We start from the raw sequence: 21,384 nt of genomic DNA on the forward strand, positions 1-21,384 counted from the left end.
GATGGAAGACAGCTATTATGAGTTTGAAATTTAAATTTGATTTTCTGTTTGATGGGTTTGTTAATTCCTAGCTTTTACTCACGTAACACCACCTTACAAGCTTCATAGGCGATAGCTGTTACAGTAATTTAATAGTCATTTAATTAATTGTGCTTCGTTATGCAAATTTTGTGATGAAAAATACATTTGAGAAGTTTGACCTCTCTCATGAAGTAAGCCTAAATTTTGAGGATATCAAGTCGAAGTTAGCTTATTTTACTCTTATGTTTTACTTTATTTTTTTAATGAGGTCAAATTACCACAATGGGAACTTTATTTTAACAACGTTGTGTCAATGGTGTATGTACTCATTAGCCTATATTGGAAAGTTATAGAGCCACAGCATAAGGACAAATGCAAAACAAGTTGCCTTGGAGACATGGGTTGCAGACTCCTGATCTCCAGCAAAGAGGAAAATAGGAATGTGAACGTAAACTTAAATGTTCTTTGTATGACAGATTCTTTTAGTGTTTGTCTTCTGATCAATTGTAAATGTATTTCTTAAATATTTGCTTGCTATTGATAACATCTTTTCAAGTGGGCGCTGAAAAAAATTATATTCACAATTTAGACTCGTGCTCACACGCTCTAACAATACGATACGAATGATTTAACACGCACATTTCTTATTGACAACGATTTAACAACATACTCAAACGGCTTGCCGTAGCAGAAGAGGACTTTGGCAAACAAAATAATGTCGCAATGGTGAAACCTCGAACAGCATTTAGCACTCTTGGCTCAGATGACCTTTAAGAGAACGCGATCTAGCTCGTGGCCAGGAGAAGAGTTCTTAAAATCACGCTTTAGGATTTCTTGGTCACGTGACTCGAGTGTCCAACAAACTGTCATCGAGCAGCCGGCGGTCAGCACCCACAATATCCGAAAGGTAAAGGGCGTTTTTTGGCAGACGTAATACCGGCCAGTAGCTAGTTTGCACAGCTTTGACAGTGTACCCCCTCCCCCACCCCCCACCAAACCCCAAACAAAAAATGTCAGAGACACCAGACGACATCCGAATTACATTTGTATTAAAATTTGCATTTATTTGTCTAGGCGAAAACGGACCGCTAGCGACCTGCTACCGTTTCACATGTGCAGAATTTATATTTCTGAACGTTGACTCGAATGCGAAACCAGAGCGATGTGTCGCTATATGTAGGGGTTGGATTTGTGCAGATTACTGTACTGTCAATAAAGTCCTGTCTGTGCAAGACTGCCTCTTAATCCCGAGTTGTCCCCGGTGTTGAAGAGGCGGTTACTGTTTAGTTCGTCTGTCTGAACAAGCAAAAAGACGAGTGAGTCTCACTTTTATTTTGATTTTTTTCTCGACTGCGAGCGAATGCACATTCGCAGTCGCTGTTCGCACGCACACATGGACGCACACACGGCCCGATTCTGGGGATTAATGGCATTGCTGCATACTCTTTGAGCCATAGGCTATGTTAGGTACACGCAAACGTCTCATTATTGCTAATAATAAACACGGCAAACATCAGGGGCGATTCTATGGTCTGATTTTTAAGGATGTCAGTCCCAAACAAAATGTCATGTACACATTTTCCTGTACTTAAGGCATGGTGTTGACAATATTTTACAATGAGTACAATAAATCAGAATCCCTCAAATTAAATGATATCATTACATTCAAATAGTGGGACTTTATCCTTAGTGGAGCTTTTATAAAACGTTCATATGCCCACGCAGAGAAGAAAAGGGTACCATGCTTGACAGTTCAAACTTTAGGCACAACCAGCAAGTAAGACAGCCTATGTCAAATTTACCTGCATATCTGACAGTCACTAATATGACGTCAAATATACATTATGATGTGTGTCTAAATCTGCATTCTGAACCACTAATTAGTATTCTAAAAATACATTTTCAAATGAATACAAAAGATTTATTTAGCACCTGTCTTAGCAGTCCATTTTCTGGAGTCATTGAGAAAACAAAATGACAATGTTCTATCTACCTACCAACAAATTGATCTATAAGACCTTTTTTCCTTTTTGTTTTAGGATGGCAGAAGAGCCCATGTCATGTGACTGTTTTGTTTCATTGCCCCCTGGCTCTCTAGACGACCATGTCATTTTTGGTAAGAACTCTGACCGTCCCCGAGATGAGGTGCAGGAGGTAGTCCACTACCCTTCAACATCTCACCCTCCTGGCACCGTGCTGGAGGTAATACCCTTTTGTGAATCTATTTTTAGTGAATCATATTTGAAATTTTGGTTGCCCGGTGCTTAACCAGGTCAAATACCTACTCATATTGTACTGTAAAATACATTCTTGGTATTGATACCATTCACGATGTCACAGAACTGCATCAATCGACCTAGTAGCCATTTTCTAGATGTAATAAACATTAGCAAGCTTCTATAATGTAACTTTAAATGGCACTGACTGTGTAAAACTGTAGAAAAGGACATTTATACATGAATTAGGAGTTCTAAAAAAATGTTCAATGTCGGACTGCAGGTTGAGCTAAAACTTTCAAACATTGACAAATGGAAAACCTGTCAATGTTTGAATGGAGCTAACTGCTGATAATTCCAATGTCTGAGCTTTTGTCATTTCTTTTGCTTCCATAGTCCTACAGCAGGAAAAACTAATTGCTCAGTCAGACTTGCTGCCAATCTTCTTTTTGCAGATGATGTGGTTCTATTTGCTTCATCAAACCAAATGATTTCACGTTTTGCTTCAGCAGTTCACAGCCAAGTGTAAAGCAGATGGGATAAGAATTGGTTCTTTGATCTCTGAGGCCATGGTGCTCAGTCAGAAAATGGAGGAGGAGATGATGCCCCAAGTAGAGGAGTTTGAGTATGTTGGGGTCTTGGAGCAGAGGCATCCAAAGGCCAATCGGTGTAGGGACAGTCTGAGGTATTGGTCTGTCGTGATAAAGACGAAAATTCAATAAAAGGCAAAAGTCTCGATTTTTCCGTCAATCTTCATCCCGACCCTCACCTACCACTGCTTGTGACCAAAAGAACGAAAACGTGGCTATAAGTGGCCAAAATGATTTTCCTCTGCGGGGTGTCCAGTTTCTCCTTGAAGGCCTTTTCATCGTGCACGTAGCAGCATGCAGTATACTGTCCCTGTTCATGTTGTATGACCTGAAGGGGCACACCCATGGAATCCTTTGTCATGTCACAGAGTGATGCAGCAAGAGGATTTTTGCCGCGACAGTGACGTGCCTCACATTGAATTATATTCTTCTTGACAGCGATGACACCATGATGACAGAAAGCTCCTCCAATCGGACAAGAACTACTGGAGTGATTTTTGGTGACAGACTGATTTAAGGATTTTTTTCACTTAATGGTATGAGGAAAATGGAGGAAGCTTGCACTAACTGGAGGCTTTCAAACTGGTCAGTGCAGGGGTAGACCTAGTTTTACAGAACATTCTACTGTAGAAAATGTAATGTTTGAAACATGACATCATACTCTTGTAAGTGCAGTATCAAAGAAGAGGTTTTGTTCACAGAAGACATATACTGTAGTTAAGTATCTAAAACGTCAAACTTAGGGTGAATTCATATATGATTATTATGCTTGCTGGTCACCTGAGGAGAAAAACTATTTTACTGTGGGGAAAGCTGTTCCCTACCACAGAAAAAATGTGGTAGGGAACATCACAAGTCCAACAGTCCTTAGTCTTCTGCATCTCATTCTCAGTTCTCTTTCCTCTGTAGTGTACGTACATCCAGATCCCTCAGGTAGAGCAGACCCATGCTGTCATCCTTAGTAAACCAGCTTGGATGTGGGGAGCTGAGATGGGAGCCAACGATCAGGGAGTTTGTATTGGGAATGAAGCGGTCTGGACCCGGGAGGCTCTCTCTCCGGTAGAGGCTTTGCTGGGCATGGATCTTGTGAGGTGAGCTCCGACTGAACGCGCTAGTGTCACAGCATCCTGAGCATCTCATGGTTTTAGTATTTTTTCTCAATGATACTTAAAAAAAAAAAAAAAATTGCTTGATGGCCACTCAACCTGATGAACCATGCACATCTCTAGATTGTGAAGGCATTGCTCCACTTCCTAGCAGACATTGGAAGCTTTATTCCAATATTCATCTAGTTTTTAATAACTCTGCTGTTCCTCTGCTGAAAACGATTATTTTGTTACTTTGACCTTGTTGTACAGTATTATTTTAAGGTGAAGAAAAAAAGACTAAAGAAAACAATTCTTTCTGTTCCTAGGCTTGGCCTGGAGCGTGGGGACAGTGCATGGGTGGCGCTCACTGTCATCACTGATCTGCTGGAGGAGCATGGACAAGGGGGACAGTGCAGGGAGGATTCAGAACCTTTTAGCTACCATAACACATTCCTTCTGGTGGACCGAAAGGAAGCCTGGGTGCTAGAAACAGCTGGGAGACTATGGGTGGCACGGAGGATCTCAGGTGAATACTGGCTTGTCAGATGTTTGCGTAAATGTTGTTATAGTGATTATCAAGTAGGCACACATTTCCTTTGTTCAGATTTTTCAAATTATGTTTGTTATAATGCATCAATGTCTGTTGTGTCCATTAACAATTCCATGCCTCAATTTCTTTCATCTTTTATTAGCCTTTCCGTTCTATTGGATGTGCAAGATCATTTGGATTGGAAATGATCAGGATGCCCCAGAAATGTTTGTGATCTTGAACAGGCCACCTTGTCACTATTATTTAAAAATGTTTAATATGTTATTAAGCTTTGCTCTCATTGGGTTGCTGATTATTTCTTTGTAAATCCGCTTCTATTTTGACACCCGTCAAGCTGACAGCTGCTCAGTAAGCCTGCTAAGGTCGACTGACCAGTACAAAGCCACAGTCCACAGCTGGTATGCAGTTGTATTCAGATTGTTTTTTAATTAACTTAACTGATAAAATAACGAGTGTCTTTTGGTAAAGAGATCTTCACTTGGTCAGTTGAAAATGTGTTTGTGTGTGTGTGTGTGTGTGTGTGTGGGGGGGGGGGGGGGGCATCCATTAAGCCGTTTGGGTGATGATGTTCATTGCAAGTTTCATTTGTTAATAGTGATGAAACAGTAATGGTGATACTCTATTGCAATAACAACCATGTCATCATTGTCCTCATTTAACAATATTAAAAGTAGCACATCTGCGTCAACAAAACATTTCTTTTGCCCAACCCACAATCACAGCACTGTTAACTAGATAAATCTTGATGCTTTGTGTAGCTGAGCCAATAGAAACTAAAGCTGGGAATTGAAAACGACATCCAATAATTATTCATTAAAAAAGGAAGCTAAAAAGAATGTCAGGAGAACATAAACATCTTGTTGGTATTAGTACTACCAACACGAGGACTCAGAGTAGTCCGGAAAAAATGTCCCAGTTTAAATTCGGCTTTATAAATATTAGGTCACTCCCTTCAAAAGCCCTTCTTGTAAATGATCTTATTACAGATCTAAATCTTAACGTGCTTGGTCTCTGCGAAACCTGGCTAAAACCAAATGAATTCCTACCATTAAATGAGGCCTCACCCGCAAACTTTGTGGGCTCACATGTTGCCCGTCCTTGTAAAAAAGGGGGGGGTGTCGCCCTAATTTCAGAATCTGATTTTAGGCTTAGCACGAGTACGAGTCCCACTTTCAAGACATTTGAGGCTCTCGTTATGCGATCAAGCTCCTCACCACCATTCTGTGTGGTAGTTATTTACCGTCCTCCTGGCCCATACTCTGGATTCTTAGATGAATTCCCTGAACTTATGGCTGACTTAATAACCCACACAGATAATATATTAATTATGGGTGATTTCAATATTCATATGAACTCCCCACTAGAGCCACTTACTGTAGCTTTCCAATCAATAATCGATGCATTTGGTTTTACACAAATAATAAAAGCAGCAACACACCAGAATGGTAATATCTTAGACTTAGTGCTAACCCATGGCCTAACTGCCTCAAACGTCACAATTCTGCCGCGTTCTAACGTTATGTCTGATCATTACCTTATAACATTTGAAGTCCTAGCTCAGTGTGGTCTTGTTGTCCACAACCAAGGCTTTAAGAGCCGTGATATTAATTCTTTAACCACTGCTGCACTTTATGAATTACTACCTTCCGCAACAGCTGCCTTTCCGCCTTTCACTGGCTCAGTCGATAAGCTCGCGAATGATTTTAATTCGGTTCTTTTAAAGTCCCTTAACTCTATTGCGCCGCTGAAACTTAAAACTCGTCCGAAGCGGCACACTCCGTGGTTTACGGAGGAAACGCGTATGTGTAAATTGTTAAGTAGACAACTTGAGCGTAAATGGCGAACAACTAAACTCGAGGTTTTCCGTCAGGCCTGGTGCGATAGCTTGCTGAAATACAAAGAGGCTCTTAGGTTAGCAAAAACCAATCACTTTTCCAAAATGATTAGTCTTAATAAAAACAACCCAAAGTATTTATTTGAGACTGTAGCGCAGCTAACACAGCAGCAGCAGATTAATCATAATTCCCTCCATTCAGCACACGATTTCATGCAATTCTTTACTCAGCGGATTCAGCTAATAAGGGAAGAAATAAAAAAGGCAGCGCCGCTCACCACCTCGACTATGAGTGTTGATGCTAGTTCGGACAATCAGGTTCATGAAAGTCTGGCTACCCTGTCCCAGTTTGATTTAGTATCCCTGGAGTGTCTTACACAACTAGTTAATGCAGCAAAGCCGACGTCCTGCATGCTCGACCCGCTTCCAGGCAAACTCGTCAAAGATTTATTCCCGGTCTTAGGGTCATCTGTCTTGAATATTATCAACCTGTCACTCTCCTCTGGCATTGTACCTGAGACTTTTAAGATGGCTGTCATTCAACCATTACTTAAGAAACCTCACCTAGATCCTGAAGATCTCGCTAACTATAGGCCAGTGTCACACCTTCCGTTTATCGCCAAAATTCTTGAGAAAGTTGTAGCACGACAGCTTAGCGATTTTATGATAGACTACAATAGATTTGAACTCCTTCAGTCAGGTTTTAGGGCCAACCACTCAACTGAGACAGCCCTAGTAAAAGTGACGAATGATCTTCTATTAGCCTTGGATTCCAACGTCTCATCAGTACTATTACTCCTTGATCTTAGTGCCGCATTTGACACTATTGATCATCATATTCTTATAGAACGTCTTCGATCATGTGTTGGTATCTCGGGATCAGCACTTTCTTGGTTCAGATCTTACATCATGGGAAGGACGCATAGTGTTTCTTATGGTGATGCGATCTCTGAGTCTTTCTCCGTCTCATGTGGTGTCCCGCAGGGGTCAGTACTTGGTCCCTTACTGTTCAACATCTACATGATTCCTCTCGGCGATATTATACGCAAACATGCTATTAGTTTTCATTGCTATGCTGATGATACCCAACTCTATATGCCCCTAGAAATAACGGATCCGTGCAAGTGCAGTAAACTGGAGGCTTGCCTTGCCGAGATTAAACAATGGATGTCTTCCAATTTTCTGCTTCTCAACCCAAATAAAACTGAGATGTTAGTTATTGGCCCTGCTCATCATCAGCACTTGCTTAAGAATACCACGCTGAACCTAGAAAACTGTATTATTTCCCAAAGTAGTTCTGCAAAAAATCTCGGCGTGATATTTGACTCCACTCTCTCCTTTCGAACACATATTAATAACATGACAAGAACGGCGTTTTTTCACCTCCGCAATATAGCTAAAATTCGCCCTATTCTTTCTCTTAGCGATGCAGAAACATTAATTCATGCATTTGTTACGTCGCGCCTAGACTATTGCAACATTTTGTTTTCTGGACTTCCCATGTCCTACATTAAAAGCCTGCAGTGTGTACAGAATGCAGCAGCGAGACTATTGACAAGGACGAGAAAGTTTGATCATATTACTCCGATTCTAGCTGACCTGCATTGGCTTCCAATACACGTGAGATGTGATTTTAAGGTGCTGTTAATTACTTATAAAATTCTACACGGTTTAGCTCCTTCCTATCTCGTCGACTTAGTATCACCTTATGTTCCGCCCCGACAACTTCGATCGCAAAATGCCGGTTTGCTATCGACCCCACGGGCTAAAAAGAAGTCTGCGGGATCAAGGGCATTTTCCATTCGCGCGCCAGTACTATGGAATGCCCTACCTATGGAAGTTCGCGCAGCCACCTCAGTAGAAATCTTTAAATCCCGACTAAAAACACATTTATATTCAAAAGCATTTAGTTAATTTAGCCTGTCTGTAGCCTTCTTCCTTTTTCTTTTTTCCTGCCCCCCTCTTCCGGCTGGGGGAGGGGGCTAGCGAGATGGTGAGGGTTGACTTGACCGCCTCCATTGGGTCCTGCGTTGGTCGACCATCATGGGTTGTCACACATGGACAAACAATTTTGTCCATGTGTGTAAAAGTCAATTTCTCTCTCTTCTCAGAGGGAGTGATGAACATTTCCAACCAGTTGACCATCGGCACTGAGATTTCCGCAGAACATCCAGATCTGCGGAGTGTGGCGCAGGAACAGGGCTGGTGGGATGGTGTAGGAGAGTTTAACTTCTCACAAGTGTTCAGTCCTGATAAGCAACCCACCAGGATGGAGCTTGCCAAAAAGCGTTATAAGGGGGGTACGGAGCTATTACGGCAACATGACGGTAAGGGTCAAATTTGTACATTCTCCTTATGCTTGCATGGGTTTTTCCCATAACTGCAACTTTGTCACTCATTACAAAATGTGTGAGGATAATGAGGAAGAAATTAACCGAAATGAACTCCATCTCATTCATGCCCTTAATGAGGCTCAGTGATAAAGAAAATGAAAAGATGGATGAAAGTTTTGCTATCATTTTGATATTTTTGCATCTGTCGCCTGTACCACTGTTATGTCTTCCTGTGCTCATTAATTATGTGGAAGAGAACTGCCTGTGTCATGTCTTAATGTGCTTATCAATTATATGGAAGAGAACTACTTGTGACAATATTGATAGTTACAAAAAACAATGAGTATATCTCAAAATAGATGAATGGATGAATATTTATTGTCATTACACCTGCATAAGTAAAAGGCAACACAATTTTGACTTACCAAGATTGAACCGTCACAAGAGACTTATAAGGCAACGGCTAACAAAAGGGAGACAGATGGCAAGGGTTGTTTGGATGCAGGGCATTCTGAGACCTTAGAGGAGAAAAGAAAAGGTGAGGGAAGAGAGATATTAAACAAGACAAATCTCTGGCCATGCCCCAAGAATGGCATAGCATAAACCTGTAAAAATATCTTCACACATCCTCACCAACAAAAAAAGACCATACCCATCGTCTTGAACATCATGTAGATAGCTGCAGGATGGAGGGTGGGGGGCTATGACGCAGCCCATCTGGTACAGTCAGGTTCTGTCACCTTCTCAGCAAGTCACATCCTTAGGGCAGAATTTAAGCTTGGCTGGGGCATTGCAGATAGGGCTATGTATGTGTGATTTTCATGGTGCATTAGCGTGACCTTGGACTTCCGGTTCAGCAGTCTTACGGCCACTTGGAGGGAGGGGGGAGAGAAATTATATTCCTCCTCCAGGGGAAACAGTCCAGATAACAGTTGTTTTGGGAGCAGGTCAACTAACAATGAGGGTGACCTTGAGCCCATAAAATGAGACTCTGAATTAGGATTCAATTAGCAGTCCATTCATTTGAGGCGAGATACGAATCACCACAATAACAGCTGTTTTACACAAGGACTCAAAACCACATCCAATTACGGCTATGCTCACTGTTGCTGACTTGTCCAATCTTTCATGAAGCCCGACAGCTTCACTTCCAATCCAGCTGTGCCCGTATGGGAAATTTTGCAATAAAGGGATCTAGATTGTCATCAAGATTCCAATAATGAAGATGTCCTCCACGTCCTCCACGGATAAGATCGATAGACCCACCATCATTGATGGTGTATCCAGCAGCAAATGTCCCAGACGGACAGGAAGGCTCCCCTTGTCTGCTCCTCTTGTGAAAAAAAAATCTGACACGAGAGTTGAGAGCTCAGCTTATCAATTCCATAGTTCTATTTTGGAAGAATAGTGCAGGAGGCTAAGATAAAAGTCAAGACAGCAGACAACACAGGACAAAACAAGCTAAGCAGGAAGATAAAGCGTAAGAAGAGCAAAGCAAAAAGTGTCCATGTAAATATACTGTATTATGAAGTGTACACTTGAATTGGTTTTCCTATCTTCCCATGCCATTGTCATATGTATTAGAAAGGCTTCGGTATCTGCAATAACTGAGTTGACTGCTCATTATAGATACTGATCTTATACTTTTGCATTCTGCAGTAATAAACATGTTTTTCCTGTATGGTTTAGGCTCTGTGACAGCAGAGGTGATGATGTCTATTCTGAGGGACAAACCCAGTGGCATCTGCATGGACTCTGGCGGTTTTTGCACCACAGGCAGTATGGTGTCAATATTACCCAGAGACTCCAGCCTGCCCTGCATCCACTTCTTCACTGCTACTCCAGACCCCTCTCGGTTTGTTATTTATGAAACGCCCCAAATTACATAACTTGTAATTATAAAAATCCCAAAACAAAGAAAAAAAAACACACAGATTCTCAAATATACTGTCACTGTGGAGTTTTCTAACAAGAAAACAGTTATAAAACAGGAAAATCTTATTGGGTTTAACACTAGGATTTATTCAGACTAAAGGCTTTTCATATTAAAAAGCAGAGGTGTCAAACTCAAGGCCGGGGGCCAGACCTTCATTTTATGTGGCCTGCCAAAACAATGTTGTGCATTGACTTAATGTTTCTTGCAAATATAACACCATGAATTATTTTATACACTTATCCCCACAAGGATCGCGGGCGTGCAAGAGCCTGTCTTCAAGCACCTGCCAGCCAATTACACCTATGGACAACTTGGAATAATCAAAATAATTAGAACTACCATGCATGTTTTTGGAATGTGGGAGGAGATCAGAGTAGCTGGTGAAAACCCACACAGGCAAAGGAAGAACATGGAAACTCCAGACAAGGCCAGAGCTCGGAATCAAATACGCAAACTCCGCACCGTGAGGTGGACATACACACGGCTACTAAAAAACCAAACATGCAAATAGTCTTCATTTTTAAAGTTGAGATATTACAAGCGTTGATTTTGTCACCAGTTCCCTGTTTAAAATAAACGTGATATTTGAGTAAACCATTTTTATTTGTACAGTTTATGATTTCAAAACTAGTTATTCAATAATTTGTAGTGTACAAAAAGAAAAATGAGCGGATCAGGCTTTTTTTTTCTTCTTAGGTTTACAATCTAGTCATACCAGCCTTCAAAAGAAAACCATGACTATGACGTGTGCCATAACAAAAATAGATTTGACTTTTATTACTTGTCTTCTATGAAACATCTTTAGTCTCTTAGTATTTACAAAATATTTGCTTTGCGGGCAAATCAGGAATGTTGAATTAAAAAAAGCTGTACAATTGAGTATAAGATGTAGTTGCTCTCTGAATAGTACTGTAAGTAGTTTGTTATTGTAGATCCAATTTTTGAAAACCTTTGAAAATGTTGATGTTATTTGAATCCACTGAGCATTGGAACATCAACTTTTAAAAATGCTAAGCAATTTCACAGTTTCATTGTTTACAGTGTCCTTGTTTCTGGGTTTTAATGTTTAAGTGGAAAAAGCAAATGCAGCAAAATAGTCTGTTCCCATTTTTTTTTAACTACGAGAAAGCTATATCAGATACAAAATCTATACATTTTAGAAAGAGTCTTAGTGTTGAATGGTCCTTTTCAATGTACTGCACTTCTGCATTTGTAGTCCTTCTTCCTTCTTTGTGTTGTCATTTCTCCCACCACCGTCCTCCTTTGCACTTCCAGATCCATATTCAAACCTTACATCTTCTCTGAGGATTGCGCCCCTGTGCTCAATGTGGTTTCACCGCACTTCGGTCCTGATGACCCTGTAAAGAAGCAGCCGCGTTTTCAAGCCCAGGTGGATCGGAGACATGACCTTTATAAGGCTCACCAGCAGGCACTTCACACCATGAAGACTGACCCGGTAGGACAGGTCAATTGCTTTTACAGTAGTAAAAAAAAAAAAAAAAAATCACTAGACAGAACGACACTGAATCAGCCTACTTATAAAAGTAGAAACCAAATCAATTGGTGTTACTTTGCACATAAAAAGGTATTGCTTAGATGTACACCAAACATACAATAAATAACATGTACTGTACTTGTAGTACACACTTTCAAAAAGTATTTTGTTGGATAAGCTACACTGTTCGACCTGTGGTAAGTGTAACCATTGTGTTGTTGGTAAGTGTAACATGCATTGTGTTGTTATGTAGTGATTCAGGAAACACATTTTAATTATCGAAGAAAAAAAAAACAACAACAAAAACACACACAATTGGCTGGAGTAATAGGAATTTAACGTATCCAGTTTTTCCTGTTAGCTGTATCTTTTTTTCCTTCTCCTTTTCTGCGCAGGACAAGAGCTTAGCTATCCACGAGATTCTGAGGGACCTTGAGTCACAGTGTCTGAGTGAGATTTCAGCCATGTTGAGTGGAGAGATATCAGGCGATGAACTGGGAACCTTATTTTTTGATTGTGTGGACACAGAGATCAAGTTTTATCAATGACAGGTGGGCAAACTGGTTGGTTTGATCCTGAATTACCTGTCACAGTTTAAAACAACAATATTTCTGGTAATGCATAAAAATGACAAGCATGTCTTATTTGGGGGCCTTTCCTGTTGTTATTACCAACAACAGTAAATTACATGAAAATAACTGAGACTGTAGACTTCATTTCCCAATCAAGTTGGGACAGTTTAGTTAGGGAAAAAGTAACTGTTTGTGCTTTCTGGTGTCAAGAGGTTTATTCTCTGTATGTACTGTACATGAAACTGTCACGTAAGATGATCAATTGCTTTGTGTTGCAGCGGCCTCAACTGCTCAATCCTAGCAAATAGTGAGTGGGAGGAATGACCGCAGCAGGGCTCTTGGACTGTTCATCCTCCAACTGGTGTCTGCCTCAGCACACACATCGCCGATACCTGTAGGACTAAATGTTTAAAATTTGTCTGATCATCAGTTTAACTTGTGATCGATGACCTCTGTAGTGCTAATTATGGTGATTGCACATGCGCTGATGGAGCAGCAGTTTTGCACTTTAGTATTATATGGAGTGTGATTTGTTGTTATGGCTTCGTCGACAATATGAAATAAAGACTGTTTAGAATAAAACATGTTTGTGTTCTAAGTCTCTAGCAACACAGGCGGCTAAACGAGTTCAAGAAAAGCATCAATGCAGCAACAAAGACAGGTCATAAAGTATTAGTAATTAATGTATTCATCAGGACGTAGAGAAAATACTAAGAGAAAATTTCCAACATATATTCATTCGCTCATTCGTTCATATATTTATTTTCACAGGGTGGCGGTAGTGCGCCAAAAGTCGAAAATGAAGTAAATAACACTCCATCCAGTAGGGGGCGAGAGGTGTAGAATCTTCACACATGAACTAAAGCTTCCGACTGTAGGAGAAAATAAAATGGCGCGTTGGCTTATACTACTACCTATATAACTTTGCAATTTGAGTTCAAATCATTTATATGTCCTGCCCAAGAGGGACAAGGAGGGATCCGTCTCCACAAAGCATCTACGCGTTGTCTTACGCAAAGGTAACTATTGTCCAATCGAAGTTAATGTTTGAAATGCTTACGTGCGAGTTTGCTAGCTAACACTGGTCTTTCTAACGTTATAGTTTCTGCATCTTAAACTAGTTTCTAGAACCTAACAACTGCAGCGGGTTTAATGCCTCTTTAATCAACAATATTATTAAATGTGTCTTAATGTGATATAAACCAAAAGCTTCGGAGCACATAGTAGGCATGTGTGTACATTTTCTAAGATTGAAATACGTGAGATCGGACATCTCCATTTCACTGATGCAAGTACCATTTTACTGACAAATAATAATTAAATTAAAAAATAATAAACTTGTTCTAATGCACAGATTTCTGTCCAACATTTTAGTTTACTCGGCAATGTGAGTTGAGGTTTTAGATGTGACCCTTTCGGTAAAATCTAGATTTAAAACATTCATAACGCTCATTCATTACCTTTTTTTTTCCTCAAAAGGCTGCTTTAGTTGGAATGCTTACCAACCCAGAAATAAACTAGATCTAATGACCTCGCTTACTATAAAATAATGGGAGATAGTCAAGGGCCCAAGTTTACAAAAATAATGGTATAGAGCTCGTGTTTGCAGTTGGTGGTCAGATGATGAGCCATGGTTCTATAAGGCGCTCAAAATATGCATAGGACTAAAAGTAGAGAATGAGTGCACACTTATACAAGCCTAAACACAAGCCTAAAGGTGGGTCAATATTCTTCCAGGTGTATCTGGAGAATTAACATAACTTTCCATTAAAGGGACAGTGTGTAAGATTTGGAGCGTCTTTTATTATGGACAGCAGAAGTGCAGCAGGTGCTGCACTCACCATTGTTCGTAGCTATCACAAACATGGCCGCCTCCAGAGAATTGCCACCCCCCATGTAATATCATGTCATGATAACTAGACCTAGAATCACATTTAAAACATACTGCTGGTCATTAAGAACACATTCATTTGCAAGTTTTCCAAATTTACATACATTTAATTTATTCCTTTTTAATCCTAAATGCTCAATCTTACACCCTGTCCCTTTAAAGGTTGGTAAACGTATGAAGTGATGTAAGCGCAGCAACCTGGGAATGAAAGCGAGAAATAATTTGCCGTCTTAAAAACATAACTTTTAATAAAGGTTCTCTTTTCTTTCCCTGCAGTTTTTGCCATTGTATCACATGCTGAAGTCATCGTGTGCAGATGCACTCAAAAAGACCTGAATATGGCCAGAGGCACCACCATGGAACCAGAGACAGAAGAGTGAGGGATGATTACAGTGATAGACATGAAGAAAGGCATCATCAAGATGTCCAGAGAGATCCCTATCATAAACGTGGTCGAACTGGGACTAGTGGAAGAGAGAGAAGCAGTAGAAGTACAGACTATAGTAAATCACCTCAAAAACTGCGCCCTCAAGATTCTCTGGCCAATGAGAGACAGGAAGTAAGGCATGAATATCATCAAGATGTCCAGAGGGATCCTTATCATAAACGTGGTAGAACCGGGACTGGTGGAACGGAGAGACGCAGCAGAAGTATAGACTATAGTGACTCACCTCAAAAACTGCTCTCTCAAGATTCTCTGGCCAAAGATAGACAGGAAGAAAGGCATGAATATCATCAAGAGGTCCAGAGGGATCCCTATCATAAACGTGGTCGAACTGGGACTGGTGGAACAAAGAGAAGCAGCAGAAGTACAGACTATAGTGACTCACCTCAAAAACTACACTCTCAAGATTCTAAGGCCAATGATAGACAGGAAGAGAGGCATGAATATCATCAAGATGGACACAGGGGTCCCTATCATAAACGTGGTAGAACTGGGACTGGTGGAACGGAGAGAAGCATCCGAAGTAAGGACAATAGTGACTCACCTCAAAAACGGCGCTCTCAAGATTCTCTGGAAAGAGACAGAGATGGAGATAAAAGGAGCTCATTGAGGGAACGCTTGTCTTCCCAGGACAGGAGGGCTCCTGAAAAGAAAAGGCGAAGACACGATGACAGCCATGATGACGGCCATGATGACTACAAGTATAGGTCTGAGCCTGATGTAAAAAAATATAGGCAGTCTTCAGATAATTTTTCAATGGATTTTAAAAATCCATTGCCTCAGGAATTAGATTCTAAATACAGAAGGAATATGCAGGATTCCAGAAGCCAACATGGAGAGCAAGAGTTTACTTCCAGATACGAACAGCCCTATGATTCCAGCCATAGTCAGCTGTCTACATATGACATCGATCGAGATAATCACAATAGAAACCACAGTTACTCACATCAGAGGGAACTTCAGCAAAATGATTCAAAAAAGGTAAAACATTTAGATCTTGATAAATGATAGATTGTTCATATTGAATAATGTTATTTGACTTGTTTCGATGAATAGAGATCTCCCAATGCCAAGGAAAGGGAAAGTTCTCCTACGGATCATCTGGATCGTCGTCTAAATCCCGAAAAAAAATATTTGGATGCATCTAGCAGAGAGGTAGGTTTATCTCACGCAAAACAAGTTTCAGTGCAAGGTAATATACAAACCGTATTTCTCCAAGTACAAGTCAAGTTTTCTTTTCCCCCTCATTTTCAACATATTATTAGGCTGGGGGGGTCGACTTGCAGTAACTGCATAACTCAAAACAGACCCAATTTTTTCACATATCAGTGTTTGAATAACATTATTTTGAATGTGAAATAAGTAATACCCTGCCATTTAAAAGGCTTGAAATGATTTTATATCACTCTAATTCGATATAGTATGCATTCGTTTCAGAGTATTTGCACAGAACATCGCACAAATACATACACTTTCGTCAAGCGCCGCTTAACTCATTCAGTGCCATGGACGGGAACTCTCGTCTTTTAAAATAGTAATAATAAAAAATTCTTGTCAAATACTTTTTTTTCATGGAGGGGAGCTGACACCGTTGACTAATGCTTACCTAATAGAAGCCAATTGAGCACTGTAGTGATAACCTTCCATACTGATCTCACAACAGTCGAGACTTGGGTAAAGAAAGCTTGGAAGTAATATCCCAAGCAAGATGATCTTCAAATCATCTCCAAAGGCCTTCATTTCAAAGAAATTGGATGGGCCTGAAGATGACGACCCGTGGAAGAGTAACAATGTTTGAACAATTGACGAGGAGATCGGAGAGGACATCCCGGGAGTTAAATGGGAGGAGCTATTTGGTGTGTCAGATAGTTATGATGACTTTTAGGGCTGTTAGACAAATTAACAGTCAACTGTGCCAAATAAATGAAACATTGAAACTTCAAATCATTTTATCATTGCAGCATTAGTTACAGCTTTTGGATCTCCGCACGCGTGTACATTGCCACACACTTGTCGCCCCACCCCCTCAAAATCGCAACAGTATGTTACTGGATAAACAATGTAGAAATGCCTCGCTCTAAAAGCACTGTCATTTTGTCTTTTTTAATAACACACACACACCATGTATATTAATTGGACAACCATGATCTGTCTGGAACCACTAAAGTGGACTTATACTCGTGTTTTTGTAAAATTCACCCAAATTGAAGTAAAAAAAAAAAAGGGGGGGGGCTCGACTTGCACTCAAAGAAGCCCGATACTTTGTTTAATATTGTTGTCCTTTAAATCCTGCACAAGGCATCCAATGCAGTGCATCGGTCATTACAGTACTCAATTTTATGTAATTCACAATAAAGCGGTGTGTTAATCTTTGTCTTAACAAAGACAATGATGCTCATTTTGGAGTACAGTATGACAAAAAGTAATTAAACACTGTATGCTGGGATCCGAACACATTTCAAGATTATTTCAAACTCCTCTGAGAGCTAGGCAAGGGATGATACCAGATTCTGACGGTATGGTATCCTTGGGGAAATTGAAATTACGGCTCTAAAATATATAATTTTAAAATCTTTTTTGGTAAACAGTCATTTTTCTACATTATTTTTAAGTAAAGTATGTAATGCATCATATGTTACAATAACAAACATTTACCATGCTAAATTAAAATAAAAATTTAAATAAAAATAAAATAAACCTGTGAGCAAAACTTGTTTTACTCACCAATAAACTTCTTTCTGATTGAACACATACAATTTAAACTGAAATATGAGCACTTAGTATAAAATAACATTTTGAAAAATGATTAAAAAAAAAAAAAAAAAAGCTAACCACTGCAGTTGCCTGTTCAGACAGATGACACAGGAGAGAGGAAAAAAACAGACTTGGATGGTTGTAAATAACCGTGACTTCTAAAACCTCAATATATTGCCAATCTGGTTATCGTCCCATATTTATTAACAACACAATCTTGACAATGCGGCATACAGATGACTTGATTTGGAAATCTAATATCACAACATGCATGTACAAACCCAATCCCAGTGTTTAATAAGGTGATGTGGGCTCATTTTTGTTCCTCTGCACTGATGGGCTTCAGTATTTGATTGTGCGAGTGTTCCAAATGATGGGTATGGTGAGTTTCTACTTTATGTCTAAGCAACCACCGATGAAATTACCATGAACTGGCTGCTTCTGTCCATCTTCCATCAGACCTTTGAGCATGTGACCAAACCCTGTCAGGATGTACCTGAGAAGAAATTTACCAATGGGTTCCAACGGTTCCTTGATGTACTCAATAAAGGCGTGGATGTAGACATGCTCAACCGCATTGTGAATCAGACCCCTGAAGAAGACCGTCAAGACATTCAACCACTGTCTGCAGCATCTTCCCACAATGTGGTGCATCATCCCTATGTTCCCGTGGAGCAAAAGGAGAAACGAAATGTCAACGAATGGAATGACGAGAATTTTGGAGAAAAATACCACAGGCTTCCTTTTCCACGGGAACGTCTTGGGTCTTTCAGCCCTAAGGGGAGCGCTCCTTCTGATTACACGCCAGTACAGGGAAGTGATGGCGAACAAGGGTGCTTGAGGTCTCCGTTGCCACCTCTGGTGCAGAAGAAAACTTTGACACCAGAAGATAAGCACCAGCAAGTTCAGGAAGTGCTGCAGGCCATTGGGGTGGACCTGGGATCCGAAGAGCTCGGCCTAATGTCGCACCGGATTAATGAACGACTATACGGAAAAAAAGAAAGCGATTGGAACTCCCAGGATACAGGATGCAGGAAAAGGGTCACACGATCAGTCTACTCTCCAAGGCGCCGCAGCAGGTCTTCATCTTCCTCCTCCTCCTCCTCCTCCTCCTCATCTTCATCAATCAAATCCAAACCCTCATATAAAGACTATGCTGTTGAGCGAGACTCATACAGCGCTCGGAGTAATTTAAAAGCGGATCAAGTGCGAGTACCTCATACTGTAAGTACTAGCGCGTTCAACCGAGACGATCAGAAAGGTAGAATCCAAGCAACACTTTCTCCACACGGTGTTCAGAGTAATCTGAAAGTGGATCAAGTGCGAGTACCTCCTACTGTAAGTAATAGCGCATTCAAACTAGATGATCAGAAAAGTAGAATCCAAGCAGCACTTTCTCCACCTACCACCTTCCCAACATTGAGACCCACGATGTTTCCTTCACCAGCTTACCGTCCGGTGAATAACTCCCCAATGGTGTACCCACCACTGCTTCCTAACATTTCCAATGCAGGGCCCAGGCTTCTTTTCCCTCCTCTATCGCTGTTGCCCCATCAGCCTCCTCTGCTCCCTAAGCTTCCCCTCATGCCTAACTCTTGTCCATCCCCTTTAAATTTGCTTCCATCTTTACTTGCTCAAACGATGCAGATTCTTCCGCCGCCTGTGAATAACATCCAGCTACCGTTTGCAAACCTGCCAAATGAACCACTTCCATTTCCCTTAATCAATAATCCACAAAAGTTTAAATCGTTTCCAAGGCCTCGTTGTTTGCAGGTCATTAAAACAAATCAAAACAAAACAGAAAAAGAACAAAATTTCTAGGATATGGAATCTTTATTCGTGTGTACACAGACAAAATTGTTGGAAAAACCTCATTTGATAAAAGGAAAACCCCACAATAATCCCTGAAATAACTTGTAGTTGACAAAAGTAACAAAAATAAATTCAGCAATGAAAAGCACCCAATGAAAATGAAAGATTTATTTTACATGTGGCTCAGCAAAACTAAATAAAAAATTAAACGGACTTGGAAAGCAGTCATGGTTTTCTACTTTTTTTTTTTGTTGGTAGGCCATTTCAAAACAAATGTTGAACTGACTAGTAGAAGTAAGGTATATTCCACTGATAAATGTTTTTTCTTTTGTAATGGCTATTCCAATATTTAACGCTAGATAGAATGACGATGGAAATAAAGCTCTGTATCTGTTTGTTTCTTTTTTGTTGTTGTTTTTTTGTCTCAGGTTTTCATCTTTTGATGTCTTGCTAAAAGGGCCGCTATCTGTGATGCTAATTAGAGGGCATGCTTTATGCTTCGCCGTCATTCTTTTTTTCACCACAATTTAAACTAATGGCTTATCTGAATAATTTACTTTTATTACATGATTTTCAGTTACGAGTTATTCCGGTAACCATTGTGGGTTTTTATTTCCATTAACAGAGCAGTAACCAACAATTTTGTCCCAAGTGTGCATATGAGTTAATTGTTCTTCTTTGCTATTTGCAAGGCTCTCATCCAGCACATTTGATTTCAATTTGGCAAATGTTCACATTGTTACAATCTGTCCATCAGCAACCAAAATTGTTAGATGAGAAAATGTGTATGGAATTTACTGTCAATAAAAATATTATTGCCTAACAATGTGATCTTGGGTTGAACAAAATTTCCACTGAAGTAGTTTTTTTTTTTTTTTTTGACACATACCTTTATGATGTAGGTGCCAGAAATTGTTTGTAAATATACTGCGCTGTATGTATTGTAATACACTTATTCATTTCTAGTAAAATTGCTTTGAAACAGTCATGGAATTGTTTTTTTTTGTTTTTGTTTATTTCTTGCCAGTAAGTAAAATTTCAGTAAACTACTGCACATACAATACACACAAAATTCTGCCACCTCAAGATATTAGAGATTCAAAAATGTTTTTCTTTTCAATTGCAAAATGTGTACTCTAGAGTCTAAAGAGGTGTCACTCTTGGTTGAAATATGATGTGGAAGTTTAGTGCATTTCCATTGCACTTGTCTTTATATTTAAACCAAGAGCACCATCAAGGAGAGTCAATAGATAACAAGTGGTTCAAAAAGCTTCATTTTACCATCACTACAAAGATTTCCTGTGATGGTCAGAAGGAAAAATAACACTTTCAATGTATCACTACAATCTAGACTGATTCAGATTTGGCAGAATCTGAACAAGAAAATAATCCACGTTGAAAGAGAGATGAATAGCAGCAGCTTGATTTGCTGTCAATGATGCTGTATCACGTCACCTACTGACAATGGACGTGTTTATGTTGTCTCGACAAATAGGTTTCCCCAAGCTTAATAGCAGTGGTCCCCAAACTATGACCCTGCTTCATTTTGCCCGGCCCCCGGAACAACACGAGACAAGCGTTATTTCTTTTTTTTTTTTTTTTTTTTTTAATCTTTCTTACCATGCGATCAAGACTTACATAAGCATGAAGTGTACCATTCTATCCCCAACCTTCTGCAGTCTCTGTCCCATCAGAACCGCCCCACACCCCGAAAATAAAAATCCTGGACACACCCCTAAAACAAATGGAATGACAGTGAAAAGGTTAAGGGAAAGGACGATTCGGAGTGCATGGTTTTTAACCTGCAGTGGACACACGATTATTTTTTTGTACTATGCGAAGAAAAA

General features: G+C 40.0%; 2 protein-coding genes across 3 annotated transcripts; both read left to right on the top strand.

Annotated features, from left to right (window-relative positions):
• Nucleotides 1-721: 721 nt before the first annotated feature.
• Nucleotides 722-13,217, top strand: scrn2 (secernin 2). Of its 2 annotated transcripts, none has more exons than XM_088420136.1 (9): nucleotides 722-928; nucleotides 2,061-2,223; nucleotides 3,737-3,918; nucleotides 4,242-4,441; nucleotides 8,411-8,626; nucleotides 10,322-10,487; nucleotides 11,844-12,024; nucleotides 12,459-12,614; nucleotides 12,914-13,217. In XM_088420136.1, the coding sequence occupies exons 2-8, from the start codon at nucleotides 2,062-2,064 to the stop codon at nucleotides 12,609-12,611; spliced, it is 1,260 nt and encodes a 419-aa protein (XP_088276262.1). In that variant the 5' UTR covers nucleotides 722-928; nucleotide 2,061; the 3' UTR covers nucleotides 12,612-12,614; nucleotides 12,914-13,217. The 2 variants fall into 2 exon arrangements, with proteins under 2 accessions (XP_088276262.1, XP_088276263.1); XM_088420137.1 differs by lacking the exon at nucleotides 722-928 and adding an exon at nucleotides 1,204-1,337.
• A 288-nt stretch (nucleotides 13,218-13,505) lies between these two features.
• On the top strand, nucleotides 13,506-20,521 carry LOC148420791 (uncharacterized). Its single transcript, XM_088419242.1, has 4 exons — nucleotides 13,506-13,654; nucleotides 14,803-15,952; nucleotides 16,028-16,126; nucleotides 18,185-20,521. The coding sequence occupies exons 2-4, from the start codon at nucleotides 14,843-14,845 to the stop codon at nucleotides 19,544-19,546; spliced, it is 2,571 nt and encodes an 856-aa protein (XP_088275368.1). The 5' UTR covers nucleotides 13,506-13,654; nucleotides 14,803-14,842; the 3' UTR covers nucleotides 19,547-20,521.
• Nucleotides 20,522-21,384: the final 863 nt, after the last annotated feature.

Source organism: Hippichthys cyanospilos, chromosome 7, assembly GCF_059441005.1.
Source record: "Hippichthys cyanospilos isolate Australia breed blue-spotted pipefish chromosome 7, RoL_Hcya_1.0, whole genome shotgun sequence".
In the NCBI taxonomy this organism is placed as follows: Eukaryota; Metazoa; Chordata; class Actinopteri; order Syngnathiformes; family Syngnathidae; genus Hippichthys; species Hippichthys cyanospilos.